We start from the raw sequence: 16,260 nt of genomic DNA, 5'->3' as shown, positions 1-16,260 counted from the left end.
TGTACTGGACCAAAAAGAAAAAGTCATTGAGTATTTTAGTAAGACGCTGTCCAAGCCAGAGCGTAACTATTGCATCACTCATCGAGAGTTGCTAGCTGTTGTCAAAAAACTTACTGACAATAAATTTGACATAAATGGCACACCGCACGACGCTTCGAAGAAAAGGAATTTTCCGGAATGATCAGCAGAGTATACAGAGTGTCCCGAAAGTGATGGGACATAGAACAACAATAGATTGCTTACGTCAAAATAATGTGATTGAGGTCAACTTGCCTTATCCTAACTTTAATAGTAACTGAAATTTAATAATAATAAATATATCATTTTTAAAACCCCTAACATTTTTTCAGCCCCGTATATTGGATTAAAAAGTATCAAAATAAATCCTTTTTTAATTTTACATAAAAAATGTATACCTAATTAAAATCACTAGGAGCAACCATTTTCGACATAATCACCATTTTTCAAAAAAATATTTAAAATAATATTTATTTACTACTTTATTTAAATCGTATCTTTGGCAGTTGACGTTGGAGACAAGTGTTTGTATTATTTATGTCAAACTTTTGGAATCTGATATAAAACTGTCTATAGGCTTATTTTAATCCGCACATCATATAAACAGTAAAGAACTCAGGTGACCAAGGTATTGTATTACGGAAAATGTCTCTTGCTAATGATTTACATTTAATCGAAAATTCAACATAAAAATTTATAGTTTTATCTAATAAGCGAACAGTTTGAGAATGCCAATTACAGCAGAAGAGAGGCTTACAATTTGTCTAAGGTAAATGCTATTTACTCTAATAATTATTTTAGTATTGTACTTACGTGGTGCTTACGTACGTGGATAATATTGATTTTGTTGTGTCTGCATATTCACTAAATTTGGCGGGGGTATATTGGATAGTTAAATTCTTGTATCCCCTGTCTCGAATGCTGTGATATAACTCACGCTGGCCTATAATGTGATGATGGTGTAGAATATAAAATCATATTTGTAGATATCTGATATGTTGGCAAAAATGCTAATTCTTGAATTCCGTAATTGCTTCTTGAATTTTGTTTATCGAATTTTTTCATGACTGGTATAAGACTCGATGAATTCATGATGGTCATCGGATTTGGGTTCTTGATTAGATAAATGTTCATTTGTAAGCAATTCTAGTTTTTTTTTCTTTAATCTTAACAGCTTCGCATTAATGTTATTATGGCTTCCTAATGATTTTTAAATGTCTTTCCGGGTGTTTGCTTAAAATGTCCAACTGCAGTATAAGTTGATGATTTAGTTACATCTTCTAATAATTTGAAATTTTCAATTTTCAACATATTCACCACTTTCTGACTGCTTTTATTAATAATTATTTTAAGGTTAATACAGATGAGGGTAAATTGCTTGTCATTTCTTTGGCTTCCATTTGATCTCTCAAAAAACGTAGCATTTGGAAATATGGCCAACTGGGCTAATATGGCTATATTCACTTTAGTCTTGTGTCTTTAACTGGAAAAAAATATTACTAATAAGGTTTTTAATAATTATTAGTAATTAAGTTATTAGTAATTTTTAAAAATAATAAGGTTAATTAGTATTTTTTGGTTTAATGGTAAATGATTTTTATTTAAATATTGCAATATCATTTTAGATATCTAGCAACCGGAGTTTTCTTTCGTTCACTCGCTTTTACGTTTAAAGTAGGCAAATCTACTATTGGAAAAATTGTCGCCGAAACATGTGTAGTAATCTGGAATAAATTGCAACCTACATAAATGCCATCTCCCACACAGCAACATTTACAAAACGTACATAAACCAATTCTTTATCCGTTGGAATTTTTCCAATTGTTTTTGGAGCAATTGACGAAAACATTGCAAAATAAACTGCCTGCAAATATTAGATCAACCTACTTTATCTATAAAAATTATTTTTCAATACAAGCCATTGCATATACAGGGTACAAATTTATTGCAATCGAAGTTGGTGGTGCAGGAAGACAGAGTGATGGCGGTATATTTCAATTTTCTACGACTTGTCAGCTATTAGAAAGTGAAAATTTGAATGTTCAGTGTTCAAAAAACAAATAGTTTAGTAGGGAATGAAGCAAATTCAATGAAAACCTATCTTCTGAGACCGTATCCACAAAACAATTTAATGCCAGAGAAGGCAGCATTTAACTATAGGCTGTGAAGGGCTAGAGGATGTGTCAAGTGTTCTTTTGGAATTCTTTATGCCATGTGGAGAATTAATAAAAATATTAAGACTAATACACAAACTGCCTGTGATATTATAAAAGCAGAATGCATTTTACATAATTTTATTAGAATCTTATACGGATCCAACGACATCGATCTTATTATTATTTAATCAAATTGCACTCAATTTCAATCGCATTTCACTGGACATAACAATAATCCTACTGTGGCAGCAAAAAATGTTACTGAATATTTTAAAGATTATTCCAATAATAATAATGGTTAGATTAAGATCATGTTAACTTCTTAATAGAAAATTAAATTAACATTTATGTTGCATTGTCCTTTGGTTGTCGCCAATGAATTAAAAAAAAATCTTTCATTAATAGCATTAGGCTAGCATCAAGTTCATACATTGCTCTTACTGTATAACAATTAAAGTTTTAATATATTGCTTAGATTCCCTTTTAAAGCTATTTATATTATTACAGTTCTTTATATAATCCGGCAACTCATTGTATTGCTTTCAACCTAATTATAAAGTATTTTGACCTGCACCACTATTTACCCTATGTAAAAACTATCTTTTGATCTTATATTGTGTTGATGAAGGTCACTAACAAACTTGCAGTTTTCTACTAAATGATTTGGAACTAAATCGTGTAACATTTTTTAAATAAATATCATTGTGTTGTAAGTGACGGTCTGTCTTCTTCACTCAACCCATTGGCACAGTTCAACATATCTGTCCTTGTATAACGACTGCAACCAAGAATAGAATTCTTAACGCCCTATTTTATTTTTTTAGTTATTCATTAAAGTTTCAGAGTCAGCATTCATTAAATTTTAAGAGTTGAACAAAAGCAAAGATGAGGAGCACCGATTGTCTTGTATACAGTTAATTTGGCCCACACACTTACATTTTTTAACAGACGACCTAAAAGATCCATTTTTTTTTGCTATTTTGTTTGTCATGTAGTTAAAATGGTCTGAGAAAGTTAGATTTTCATAAATTATACAACTTAAGGATTTAAATTTGTTGACATATTCTATAACTTCTTTGATAATTAACACATCATGTACTATGTTTATATTAGTATATATATGGATTTATAATAATGTATAATATATATATATATGGATTTATTTTTTATAATCATGGACTTTGTCTTTTGAATGTTAAGCTGTAGACCATTGTTGTTTAACCACAGATGTATGTTTTTAAGTTCAGTATTTAAAATTTGTATTATTTCTGCTGCACTGTCCTCAACACAATAAATAATTGTGTCATCTGCAAAAAGTTGAATTTTACACTCACGAACTACCTTTACAATGTCATTTAGGTACAATATAAACAAAGTGGGGACCAAGACTGTCCCTTGTGGTACACCATACACTGTTTCTTTGGTAGGGGAGAATTTTCCATTGAACTCGGTCACTTGTTGGCGATCCCTTAAGTAGTCCCCAAACCATTTGAGGATAGGCTCACCCATGCCAGTAGTAGCAACGTCGAAGTAGTTTCAGTAGTAGCAACTGTCTATCAATGGTTTCAAAAGCACATTTGAAGTCCAAAAAGGCCATTCAATGCTTTTTTCCAATTGAACAGAACTGTTTGTAAAGCGCTTTCACATGAATTTTTCTTTCTGAAACCCGCCTGGTAGGTATATACTAAGTATATTATTTTCTTCTATATAGTTTACAATTTCTTCTTGTATACCTCAAGAAGCTTAAAAACACGCCGGACTGGGTCAAATATACACACACACTGAACGGTAAAATATAAGTTTAAAAAACTGACGTCACAAATATATAAAAAACAATAACATAGAACTTGAATATAAGAAAATAATAAAAAAGTAAAAAGGAACTATCGAGATTTGAACCTACAACCTTGCAGCAAGACTGTTACCGTTTGCTGCGTTACTGCTACTGCGTTGCTGCTACTGCTAGTGCATTACTGCTAGGCCACACCGTTCAGGCGATAGCTTGAAAAGAAAGGAGGGGACTACAAGATGTTATTAAAAATGAGTCCCGGCTCAGAATTGAACACGTCGTTAACGCAAGTTAAAACTGGACTCTTCTTCGCTCTTGTGATCTCTAGCTTCTCTAGAAGATCCAGCTTTTTGCCCTTCTGGCAGTCATGAACCACTGCCACATTATTGGGGTAGGAAAAATTATGACCTGTTGACAATAAATGATTGGCAAACGCTGACTTGGTCTCGACAATATCGGTGGCTTTAAACTTGTTCACCAGACCTAGATGTTCTTGTACCCTTGTTGAAATTTTCCTCCCGGACTGTCCCACATAAATCGTAAAGCAATCGGCACAATGCAAACTATAAACTCCCGATTTCGAAATCGGATCTGGCATATCCAATGGTGTAACTAGATTTCGCTTTACGGAATTAGAAGTCTTAAAAGCGATTGAGATGTTAAAAGGTTTAAAGAATTTCGCCACCCCATGGGAAATACCTCCAAAGTAAGTTAAACATCTAAAATTTTTATTATTACGTTCCCTTTCCTCCTGATGTACAATGTGGTACGAAAGTTTATACTTATTAAAAAACTTAAAATATAGTTTTTTGAAACTTGATAGAGGGAAGTTATTGTTGATTGCAATAGATTGTATTATATTGTACTCTTTTTTAAAGGCTACATTGGAGAGATGTAAATTAAATAATCTATAGAAGAATAAGTTAAGAGCTGCAAACTTGTGTTGGCCAGGAGAAAGAGAATTAAATTGGATAATATTATCCGTAGCGGATGGTTTTCTGTACACTTCAAAAGTTATTCCATTGTTGTACCTAGACAGAAGTAAATCCAAAAATGGTAAAGTCTTTTACGAAATTCAAAATCAAAATCCTACATAACTTTATTTTCAATATTGAAATTGAAAATAATGAAAAACCTATTTATCGAATAAAAGTACGTAATTTGAACCAAAGTTTTGGTAGTTAAATCTACGACTATTATCAAGACAAACAAAATTAAATTAAATTAAAAGATAAAAATACTTATCTTTCTTAACTTCTTGTTTGATTTTTTACTTTCGTTCTTCAAAATTAATTTTAATATACTTCTTTTATAATTTGACGGTTATTTTATAAACTGTTTAAAAAAAATACAAAAATTACTTTATTTAAAACTAAAGATATTCTATTGGGCTTAGATTAAATTAAATTCAGGGTGTTTCAGAACTATGGGATCAAACTTCTAGGGGTTGTTCAGTGCAACAGTAGAATCCATTTGAGTATAGGAACCCGGAAATCCGGAAATGTGTCACTACGCCACTACGGCCCTAAGATGCGTTTAAATTTAGAAAAAATATTAATTTCCTAAATAGGATCTGATGCATTTATTTTTACCTTTTGTATATGATACCATTACAACAATTGTTCAAAATGTCTTGTCAAATGTATGTAAATGTCTCCAACCTCAATACACCGATTTAAACGATGATTTCGGCGGACTACACTAAAAATTTGATCCTCGTTTTGAATGATTTCAAAAGCTGCTGTTATTCGTCTAATTAAGTCTAGCTCTGATTCCACTGGAGTTTCGTAGACTAAAGACTTTACATGTCCCCACAAGAAAAAATCGAGCGACGTTAAATCGGGTGACCTAGGAGGCCAAGAAACTGCTCCACCTCTGGCAATCCGTCGGTGCCCAAACCGCTGAGCCAAATACTCGCGTACTTGTACAGCAAAGTGAGCCGGCGCTCCATCATGCTGAAACCACATTTGCTGTCTAACGGTTAGTGGAACATTTTCAAGGAGCTTTGGGAGAACTTCCTCCAAGAAACGCAGATAAATAGGTCCTGTTAACCGTTCCGGTAGTCATCAACAATGTCAATGTCAAAGTCATCAATCATCAACAATGCCTGCCCATACGTTGACAGACCAACGATTCTGATGTTTTCTTGGAAAAATTGCATAAGGATTTTCTTCGTCCCAAACATGGCTATTCCTACTATTAAAAATACCGTCTCTCGTGAAAGAGGCTTCATCGGTCCACAAAACATCGTAAAAAATTTGGATGTGCAATGATGTGATCCAGACGCCATCGACAAAATTGAACTCTAGGATGATAATCGGCTGCAGTCATACCTTGAACTTTCTGGAAGTGGTAAGGATGGAGTTGTTGCTCGTGTAGTACCCGCCAGACAGAAGCGTTACTCGTATTCATATTCTTAGCGACGTCACGTGTGCTATTTGATGGTTTATTGGCAACTCGCTGAAGCACCTCTTCTTCAAATTCGACCGTTCTTACGATTCGAGCGACACCAGTATCATGCATCTTGGTCTTAAACATGCCTGTCTCAGCGAGCCGCCGATGAACCGTAATAAACTTTTTGTATCCAGGGTGCTGTCGTTCGGGATAACGTAGAATTTGGTTACTTAATTAGAACCATTTAATAATGGCCTTATCAATTTTATAGCTATAACTTGCTTTGGATATTAGGATAATTTCTAAAATATATAAAACCACATTTTTAATTCATTTCTATATTCAAAATAAAACAGGTTTACCTTTAAATATTGTGATAAACTGGAACCCACCACTGAAACTCAAAATAAATTTGTTAAAGTTCTTTTTAATTACGATAGGCTTACTCATACCGATATACTTTATCAAGAATTTCATCTTAATATATTAAATAAAATACTAAAAATAGAACAATGTAAACTAGTATATAAAATTATTCACAAAAAGCAAAAATCTAATATACTTTAATCACTACACGGGATCAACCTCATTACAAAAAATATAAATATTTCTGAAAAAGAGGTAGAAGCTAGATTACCTAACCACTAATTATTAATTAACAATAATTATCAGACTTAATCTTAATACCAAAGAAAATTAAACTGTTTTACAAGTAGTAATAATAATCTCTCACAATCTGAGCAATTAACAATGCAAAATTAGCTAAGAAAAAACAAAAAAATATATTATTATCAATGAAAATGATCAAATGTACTTCGAATTACCATGTGAATACTTTTACGAATAGGATACATAATTATCCAACAAGAAATGTAAATAACATTTATCAGAACTATACAAGAACTAACATAGGCTTAGAAAATCCTATGGCAAAATTTTTTAAAGTATTTAGTGAATTGCCAGAAAATATAAGATGTGTTCAACCATTTAGTGGTTATTACAAAAAAATTAAATATTCTTTGATACTTAGTTTTTTTTTAGGCATAGGCTTACTGTAGAGTAAAAAAGTAAAATAGTTACTCTCGGGACCAATGCTTGCATGCATTGATTAGGCAGTTTTAATTGTAATATACACATGTAAAAATTATTGAAGATAATAAAGATGTTTAATTGCTTGCAGTTATAAAAGATTTAATTATTACCTCAAATATACATCTTGTTTTATATCTAACTTTAAGGTATATGTTACATACCTAATATGTGTTTAGTGAGTTAGAGTGATATTATTAGGTGTTTGCCGTAATTTTCTTTTGCTGAATATCTATATATTATTGCACTTGTTTTTTACGAGGATATGTATGGTTTATGTTGCTGTATCCATACGTGCATTACATTTACCATTGAATACATACCTAAAATGAGAGAGTGAAAATTTAAACTTAATGAAAGGCCTTGCATAGTTCTTTTGCATCTGTATTTTTGTATGCAGTTTTTGATATGGTATGGTAGGTACAGTATTCTTTTATTAATTAGAATGGCATTACCATATCCGTCATTTATATTAGGTATTTCTTATTGTGCTGTAATTTTTTGTTTGGAGTTTATCTGTGACTTTGAGGTGGGTTTCGTTTAGTATAAATATATCATAGTTTTTTTGTGTATTAGACATATTGTAGGTCGATAATTTTTTGTTTTACTTTATAGAAGTTCCACTGTATGGTTTTGATGCTGTCTTTATTAAAAATCTTTGGCCCTACTGCCTATAAGTGGTATATTGGGCTGAGGTTCTTTTATCGGACTGTTTCCAACTGCACTTTTTTTTGTTGCTATATTTTTGCTAATTGAGGTTTGGTTTAGTGATTTTTTACATTAATTATTTTATTTCCTTTTACCTTAAATATTTTGGGCAGTTTACGCTGTCCGTTGGGTGGTTCTCTTAGCAAAATCTATAATATTTTACCATGTCCGCTACGTATGTAGATGCATCATGTTCATCCAAACGATGTGTTATCTTGCACACCATTTTTGCTTCTGCATGCAGAAGCAAAAAATGTTCGCCAGATTTGACCCCCCTTGATTTTTTTTTTTATGGGGATTTATAAAAGACAAAGTAATGGCTAGTGCACCTACAACTCCAGAGGACATGAAGAACAGGATTCGTTTTGCTTGTTCATTAGTGACACCAGCAATGTGACAGCGGGTACGAAACTCATGTCAAGAAAGGATAAGAAAGTGTTTGGAAGTCGAAGGCGGTCACTTCGAACAGCTCCTTAGGCATAATACATAGACGATAAATAGTTAAAAAGTAGGAAATAATTTGTTTTTATTGTAGTAGAATATTCGAATTATTTTTAAATTTAATCAAAACATTTTTGATCATAATTCCGTAACCAGCAGAGCAATTTAAAAAAATTTTTGTATACAGACTTCATATTTTATGTAGATTCGTATTTAAGAATAAAAAAACACGTCATTCCATTTAAAATAAGGAAGTGACCCTCCCCCCCTCTTAGGGGGGTGAAGGGACAAATGTCAAAAATATCACAAAAAGTGCCCCCCGGTATACTTGAAATGTCACCAAAATGTAAAAAAAAAATTTGCAGCCGTTTTTGACATATCGCATTGTAACACTTTAAAAAACTCACCCTGTATAATGAGCAAAATATAAAGGATTTTATAAAAAACAATATTTTTTTTCTTCCATATATATCTGTTGCTATTCCGAGATCAAAGAAGTAGATTACAAATTATTTATAGGCACAAATTATTTTGTGGCGCAAGTTTTTTCCTCATTTGGTCCACCTTGTATTTTTAGCAGTTTTCAATAAATACAAGAGGCGAGGTTCATTATAGTTCAATAATTTATGTTCAATTCTATTAAACTTAAAGTTGATAACTTTTTTATTCTCCAAAGACGTTTATCATTCTAGCTATTTCAAATTTCTCCATATTTTAATATATGTGCCTTAATTTGATTATTAGGGCCATTAATTACAACAAAACTGTTGACATTTTTTTTATCGGTATTTCATATCCATACTAATTCTCTATTATTTATCCCTTATCTATCTAATGAGACCTTAGACGTTTGACGTTTATTAGTATTTTTTAAATTTTAGGTTATGAAGACTTTTTAAACATGTTTTGATTGGGATCCCATTTAGATTTTCTTTATGGTAATGGCAAATTGAGTTAAGAATCCCCAATCCTTGGTAAAGGTAGCGTTAATTTCATCTTTCACCTGAATTTAAATGAATATAGGTGTTTCTACAAAATAATGGCCAAGCAATGGAAAAAATACTTACTGTGGTTTGCACAAGAACACATAGACTTCCGAATTGCGGTAAGTGAATAAGAAATTGTCTGTATGGTATGTAAGGTTGATATCTCAACTGGTATATGAATTTTGCAATAGTGGCACTGCATGAAGTTTTATATTGTCCCTAGTTTTTAACTTAACAGACAGTTTTGAAAATGTTGAACTTTTGGAAATCCTGTAACCAGTCAGTTCCTACTATTCAAAATTATATATAATATAATTATTACATTTACTATTATATATTATGAATTTTAGCCATTTTTATGGTCATTCTAAGAAGTATAAAACATAAACATATTAAAAATACAACATGTGTTAAGTAATGGAATCAATCTAGGGTATAATATTGAGGTCAATGATTATCATCTTTAAGATTAACATACAGAGCCAGGTGGCTGTGGACTTAGAAGAGCACCTATGAAGACTTCTGAACAGCTGCATTTTTATAATTTTTCATCAAATTTTAACCCTTACTCACTAACCTGTGATTTACATAATCCAACAAGTTCAGACTCCTATTCAAGAGCTCAAAAAATTATTATTTAAACATACAAATAATGACTTTTCCTGTTTGGGGTCTGAACACCGAACTGAGAGTCAAAAATAATACTCTCACTTAACTACTGCTTATTACAAGTATTGCAAAACCATATATGTTTCAGCATATAGTAAAAGCTGAAGAGTTTCATGAACTATTTTTATAAATATTCAATATATATATTTTGTGTATTAGACATACTCTTGTATACAAGGGTATTTCAGTTTATTCATAACATCTATTCCTTCAAAGTATTTAAATATCCTTGAAAGAAATTTAACTTAAAACAACAAAATTTTAATTTTACTATGATATCCTAAAGCTTTCACATCCAAATTTACTTCACTAATATTATTGTCTGTAACATTTAATGAACTCTTAATACAGTTATTTTTAGCCTAAACATGATCATTTATTGCATAACAAATATCTTTATTAGGGCCCTGGTAATATTCTTTTTGATATTTTTGTTTAGTTTCCACTACCATAGGAATTGAAGGTAGCAAGCAAGTTGAGTAGCAGGTGAAATTTTGTTCTTAAACTTCTACCAAATAGGATTTTTGCCAGTTTTTCTCTATAGTAGTATAAGGAGTATTCCTGTGGTAAAACAAACAACAATTAAGCACTAAGTAAAGACTTCAATGTGAATTTATATGCCTTGCTATTATAATATTATTATCTTAACCCCTTCTTATTATCTTCTTACTATCCTTTTTATTATCTTAACCCCACTTTCAGCTAAACCATTGGTTGCAGGATGATAAGGTGCCCCGGTTAAGTGTTTAATACCACTAGAATTTAAAAAAATATGAGTCTTCGGACATAAAGGAAGCTGTATCACTAGTTAACTCTTTCAGAAATCCAAAATGCGCAAAAAGTTTGCGAAATATTTTGATGGTAGTTGAAGTAGTCAAATTATTACCTTCAACTCACTCTAGCCATTTAGAAGTAGCATCTTGAATTACAACAAAATTTTTACCAAAAGCCCTTTTTATTATCTTAACTGAGGCAAAATTACTAATGACCAGGTCAGTGTCATTAAGAAATTATGTAGAGCTGTTTAAATTGCGGGAATTTTTTATAAACTTTAGTTGTCTACTTTCCATGGAAGTTCTACATGTGAGGAAGGCTTTGGTTTTTATGATTTGTAGGTTTAGATATATATTATATATTTGCAACAATAAACTTTTAATACAAATTTTATGTTTAATAATTTATCCAAAATATTGAGCACCTCTGGAAAGCTTTTAAGAGCCGCCTGAGTTACAACCGTTCACTACAATAGTCAACAAAGCTTACAATCTTTGGAATTAATTAAGAAAAAAAAATTCAGGAATTCATTAGATATAGTAAGGCTTTTGAATACTAAGCAATTATTGTAGACCCAAACCCTTCAAAACAGGTGTTTACCTAATTTTAGGTTTATCTCCTAGAAAATGCCTAACCATAACTCCTACAGGAGTATGCTTACCAACATTCAATTTACTGGTTTGTTGGATAGAAGAAATATTCCGGTTGCGATATTTATACACGCAATATTTCGTCAAAAACTGTATTAATATCAATTTGTTTAAATATGACTTTTAAGTGGTATAGTTAATTGTTCTTAGTTTTTAAGTTTTTAGTTGGATATGGGGTCAAATAAATTTTGGTCTATATTAGGCCTTCTTCAGGGCATTTGGATGGTTTAACTTGTTCAATTTTGCTACCTAAATTATTGTATTTGGGTAAATAATGAATAGACATCTTGAAACTGTCTATATTCCATTTCATGCTTTACAAAGAAAGACCTTAACTTATTTCTGTGTAAGTACATATGAACGTTTACCCCTTGTAACTATATTATTTACTTTTTATAATTTTAAGAGAAATATTTAAATATTTTAGTTCTTGTTTTATGAAAGTTCTTGTTTTTAGTTCTTGTTTTTTCTCTGAAAAAAGTAGTATTTGGGTCTGAATATTTTCACATTCAAAGTCATAAATCTTGCAGGAATAGAAATAAATAAATCTTAAACTTTAAGCCTTTAATATCAAATGTTCAATATCAACCTATATTAAGCTTCCTTTGGTGGGTGCAACAATGCTTAAAAAGAGACATAATCAATCAAAAAATTATGCTGTGTAAATTTATTTTTGGTTGTGTAACAGATCACACAACTAGAAGATGCTTTTATAAAAGGTAAATACAGAATACAGATAAAGAGATCTAACACATAAGTATTTTATTATAGAAGCATTTAGAGAATGATAATATTGAGTTCAAAATCTTAATAGTTTGAGCCCTTGTGTATACAATATATATATTATTAGATATTATTTACTAATTTTGTCAATTTATATATATATATATATATATATATATATATATATATATATATATATATATATATAAATTGACATGAATGAATATATATATATATATAAGCCATTGCTCAATTTATACATAATTTTAAACATGAAAAATGAATAAAATGCTTTCTTTTTTTTATTTTGCACTCATATTTCTGGAGGATTTCAGTTAAATAAGTATTCTCGATAGTTAAGTAGTGATTAAGTCTTCTTGACCATGCTCATAGCCTTCAACCCTTCTTAATCACTTTTAAAGGTATAGTAATGAGTTATAGACAGTAAATCAGGTGTTTATTTTATGTCTTCTTCAAGGGAAACTTTTTTGAAATGGAAAAGCACATATAGATCTTAGACATGCATCAACAAAACCAAACATAATTTATTACATGATCATTTCACTTGAAACTTAAATCAGTGGGGATAAAAACAAAGTGTGTTTGATAGGAAAACAATTCGTCTTCAGGTAGTTTTTGAGAATGTGTGCCTGGTTAACTAACTTACAGCAGTTCTAACAGCCATTAGTAAATAAACATAATAAATAAACCAAGTATTATTACTTGGTTTATTGTCTTTTGAAAAGATTTTTCTGCATTATTTGATTCCATGTTCATGCAATTTTAAATAATAATAAGCTTTCTCTTGCTTTCACTCATTGTTTTAAAACTTAAAACCATGAGTGAAAGTGTTTGACCTAATTTACAAACACTTGGCAAAAGGCTAATGCCCTTTCAGGGTTTATAATTATTTCAGTTGTAACTTAATAGGATTACCCTCATTGATTTAATGGGATTTTACATATATATTGAAATGTATCTAAAAATATTTAAAAAGGTCAAAAGATGTTAAGTACGGAATAATCAAGCAAAATCTATTCAGAGCAAATTGTTTATTATTAGTTTAGCAGTGCGCTTTCGGCGTGGTAACAATTTGCTCTGCATAGATCATGTTTGATTATTCCGTCCTATTTTGCGAGCAACACAGCCACTTTCCTCTTTTAAAAGTGTTAAAACTGCATTAATGTAGTACCATATAACCTTATGTTATGTATAAGCTATAACCCTATTAAGAATAAGGTACAAATAATTAGGCTATTTTAAAGAAGCCAGTTTATCTTAATTAGCACTTTCTTTTATATTGTATACCAAAATAATATAAAAATAGAGTTTCCAAACATCAGATCTATTCGCTAATTAATAAACAGTTTTAGAACTATCTATTTTCATAAGCAAAGTACAATGTGTAATTAATTTAAATTGGTTTGAAAACCCGATATTAAGTTGTGATTTGTTAATTACAGGAAATCGAGTCTCTAATATCACTATTTAAAATCGAAATGAGATATGCCCATAAGCCGCAATTGGTAAGCTTATAAAAAGTTTATATTAACGATACGGCTTATATTTTTATTATGGTTATATTGTTTTCCATAGGAACCTTACTGGATTGTCGAATTTTCTTCTGAAGGTGACGCAAAATTACTAACGACCAGGTCAGTGTCACTAAGAAATTGCGTAGAGCTATGGGGCCATGAGACTTCTACAGCTGCTTTACACACGAATTTAAGAGAAAAATGTGAAATGTTTGCACCATATTTTAACCCAAATAAGACTTTTAAAATAGAGGTAGAAACTTTTGGTAGACATTTTACACAAAAGGAAAAAGTAGACAAACTGGAGACTTTTGATTATTTACCAATAAAAGGAAATGTAAAACTTACAGATCCAGATCTTTGCTTGCAATATATCGAATACTATGGTACTAGAGCAAGTTGCCCACCACTATTACCTTATGAAGTATTTTTTGGCAGATGTGTAAGTTACCCTTATAATACAGTTTTAAAAGTGTTACATTTTCAATTTTAGGTGGCCTACGGTTTAAGGCAGTTAATGAAAAAACTTTCACTAAAAACTAGGAAGTTTATAGGTAATACAAGCATGGATCCTCAATTGTCTCTTCTCATGGCAAATCAAGCAAAAGTTAAGAATGGAGATATAATTTTAGACCCATTTGTGGGTTCAGGTTCTCTATTAGTGGCAGCAGCTGAATTTGGTGCCTATGTATACGGATCTGATATTGATTATTTAATGTTGCATGGAAAAACTAAACCTTCTAGAATAAGACAGGAGGTAACTAATTGTTAATTTATTTATTAAAAAAGTTAGTTTATTTATTAGTGAACAAATGGGAATTAATCCTACAATTTTGCGACAAAAACTGTTATGTCGCAAAATTAATATGATAGCAACCATGCAAATTAAGTATTTTTGGTTTTTAGAAGAGGGCAAAAGATGAGAGCATAAGAGCCAATATGAAACAATATAATTTGGAGCATAAATATCTGGATGTACTTATACATGATTTTGCAACAATATTTTGGAAAGACTGCATGGAATTTGATGCTATTATAACTGATCGTTAGTAAAACTACTTAAAAATTGATTTACCTTTATTTTTAATTTTTTTTTGTTTCTTAGCTCCTTATGGAATTAGAGAATCAACGGAAAAAATTGGAACAGAGAAAGATTCTTTTACAGTTAGCGAAGAACATTTATCTACCCACTATCCAGCAAAAATTGAATATGGTATCCCCAGTATTTACCGAGACCTCATTATATTCTCAGCTAAGCATTTAAAAATTGGTGGCAGGCTTGTTTGCTGGTTTCCTCTTTTGAGGTATTAAAAAAATACTTATTAAGAACGTTTGTTACTTATCTAAATAATATTACATTTTAGGGAAGACTACAATGAAAAGGCTTTACCCAGTCATCCATGCCTTAAATTATTAGCTAATGGTGAACAGGTGCTAAGTAAAGTTACCTCAAGGAGGCTTCTGACCTTTGAAAAGACAAGGCATCCTGTTAAAGAGGAATTAAATTTAGACAACATTGCTATTCAAGACTTTAGGGAAAAGTATTTTGAGATTAGAGAAGAGACTAGAAAGGAACGGAGACTTAAGGAAGCAGCAACAAGGAAGGAAAACTGGGAAAAGTATGCAAGAAGTAAAAATAGTGTAGAGGGAAGATAATAAATAGTTTCTTTTTTTGTATTTCAATAAGTTGTTTCATTATGATTTAAAGTTGGTGCGGTATCTTTACTACATAATACGTATTTTTATATGTCGAATAAAAAAATATCGACTTTTATCTTGGGTATGGAAATCAATGTATTATAAAAATGATTTCGTTTCTCCTACTAACTAGAGCTAGACCCAAATTTAACGTAAAGAAGGGTGAGTGGTAAGAGAGGCCTCGAAGAAATTAAGCGATGCATCCTGTGTTGCTTAGATTTCGCTTTGTCACTTTACCCTTCTGCCAGTAACAAGTGAAATATTAAAGGGATATTCTAAAAATCGAGAATGGCTTCTAGTGAACAGAAAAAATATTTTATTAAGCGCTATTCAATGCCTGATATCGATGAGGATTGTGCGATTAAATTTTTCGTATCTGCCCAACAAGTGCCCTTTGGTCAAGCGATTTTAAACGTTTGTTTTACCAGATAACAGACTTAATAATACAGCCAACACTATGGAATGTCAGGACGAAGTTTTATAATCGGCGCGGGAGACAGTAGTAAACCCCAACAGGAAAATATTTCCTTTTTGATTCTAATAAAAATTCTCATTTAGATCACTGTTGTATTTTGAAATGCGACAGCGATCAACATAATGAAACGAAAACATCGTAAAAGCATTGCAAGG

The 16,260-nt window shown here is 31.0% G+C and overlaps 1 protein-coding gene and 1 long non-coding RNA gene across 2 annotated transcripts in view; both read left to right on the top strand.

Moving 5' to 3' along the window:
* LOC126736869 (uncharacterized) overlaps positions 1-16,260 on the top strand; it is a 300,653-nt gene that overhangs the window by 206,389 nt on the left and 78,004 nt on the right. The window lies entirely within an intron of this gene.
* LOC126736862 (tRNA (guanine(10)-N2)-methyltransferase homolog) lies at positions 601-15,618 on the top strand. Its single transcript, XM_050441472.1, has 8 exons — positions 601-787; positions 9,477-9,700; positions 13,861-13,923; positions 13,994-14,374; positions 14,426-14,689; positions 14,839-14,977; positions 15,038-15,236; positions 15,297-15,618. Exons 2-8 carry the CDS (start codon positions 9,635-9,637, stop codon positions 15,586-15,588), a joined length of 1,404 nt encoding a protein of 467 aa, XP_050297429.1. The 5' UTR covers positions 601-787; positions 9,477-9,634; the 3' UTR covers positions 15,589-15,618.

This window comes from Anthonomus grandis, chromosome 5, assembly GCF_022605725.1.
Source record: "Anthonomus grandis grandis chromosome 5, icAntGran1.3, whole genome shotgun sequence".
NCBI lineage: Eukaryota > Metazoa > Arthropoda > Insecta > Coleoptera > Curculionidae > Anthonomus > Anthonomus grandis.
Note: the sequence above shows the minus strand (reverse complement) of the source record. Positions and strands in the feature narration are given on the sequence as shown.

Excerpts from the sequence above, each read along its gene's own strand:
- LOC126736862 (XM_050441472.1), top strand. The coding sequence starts at position 9,635 with ATGGCCAAGCAATGGAAAAAATACTTACTGTGGTTTGCACAAGAACAC. Across the intron at positions 14,978-15,037 it reads TGATGCTATTATAACTGATC|CTCCTTATGGAATTAGAGAA; the intron begins GTTAGTAAAACT and ends TTTGTTTCTTAG. Across the intron at positions 15,237-15,296 it reads TGCTGGTTTCCTCTTTTGAG|GGAAGACTACAATGAAAAGG; the intron begins GTATTAAAAAAA and ends ATTACATTTTAG.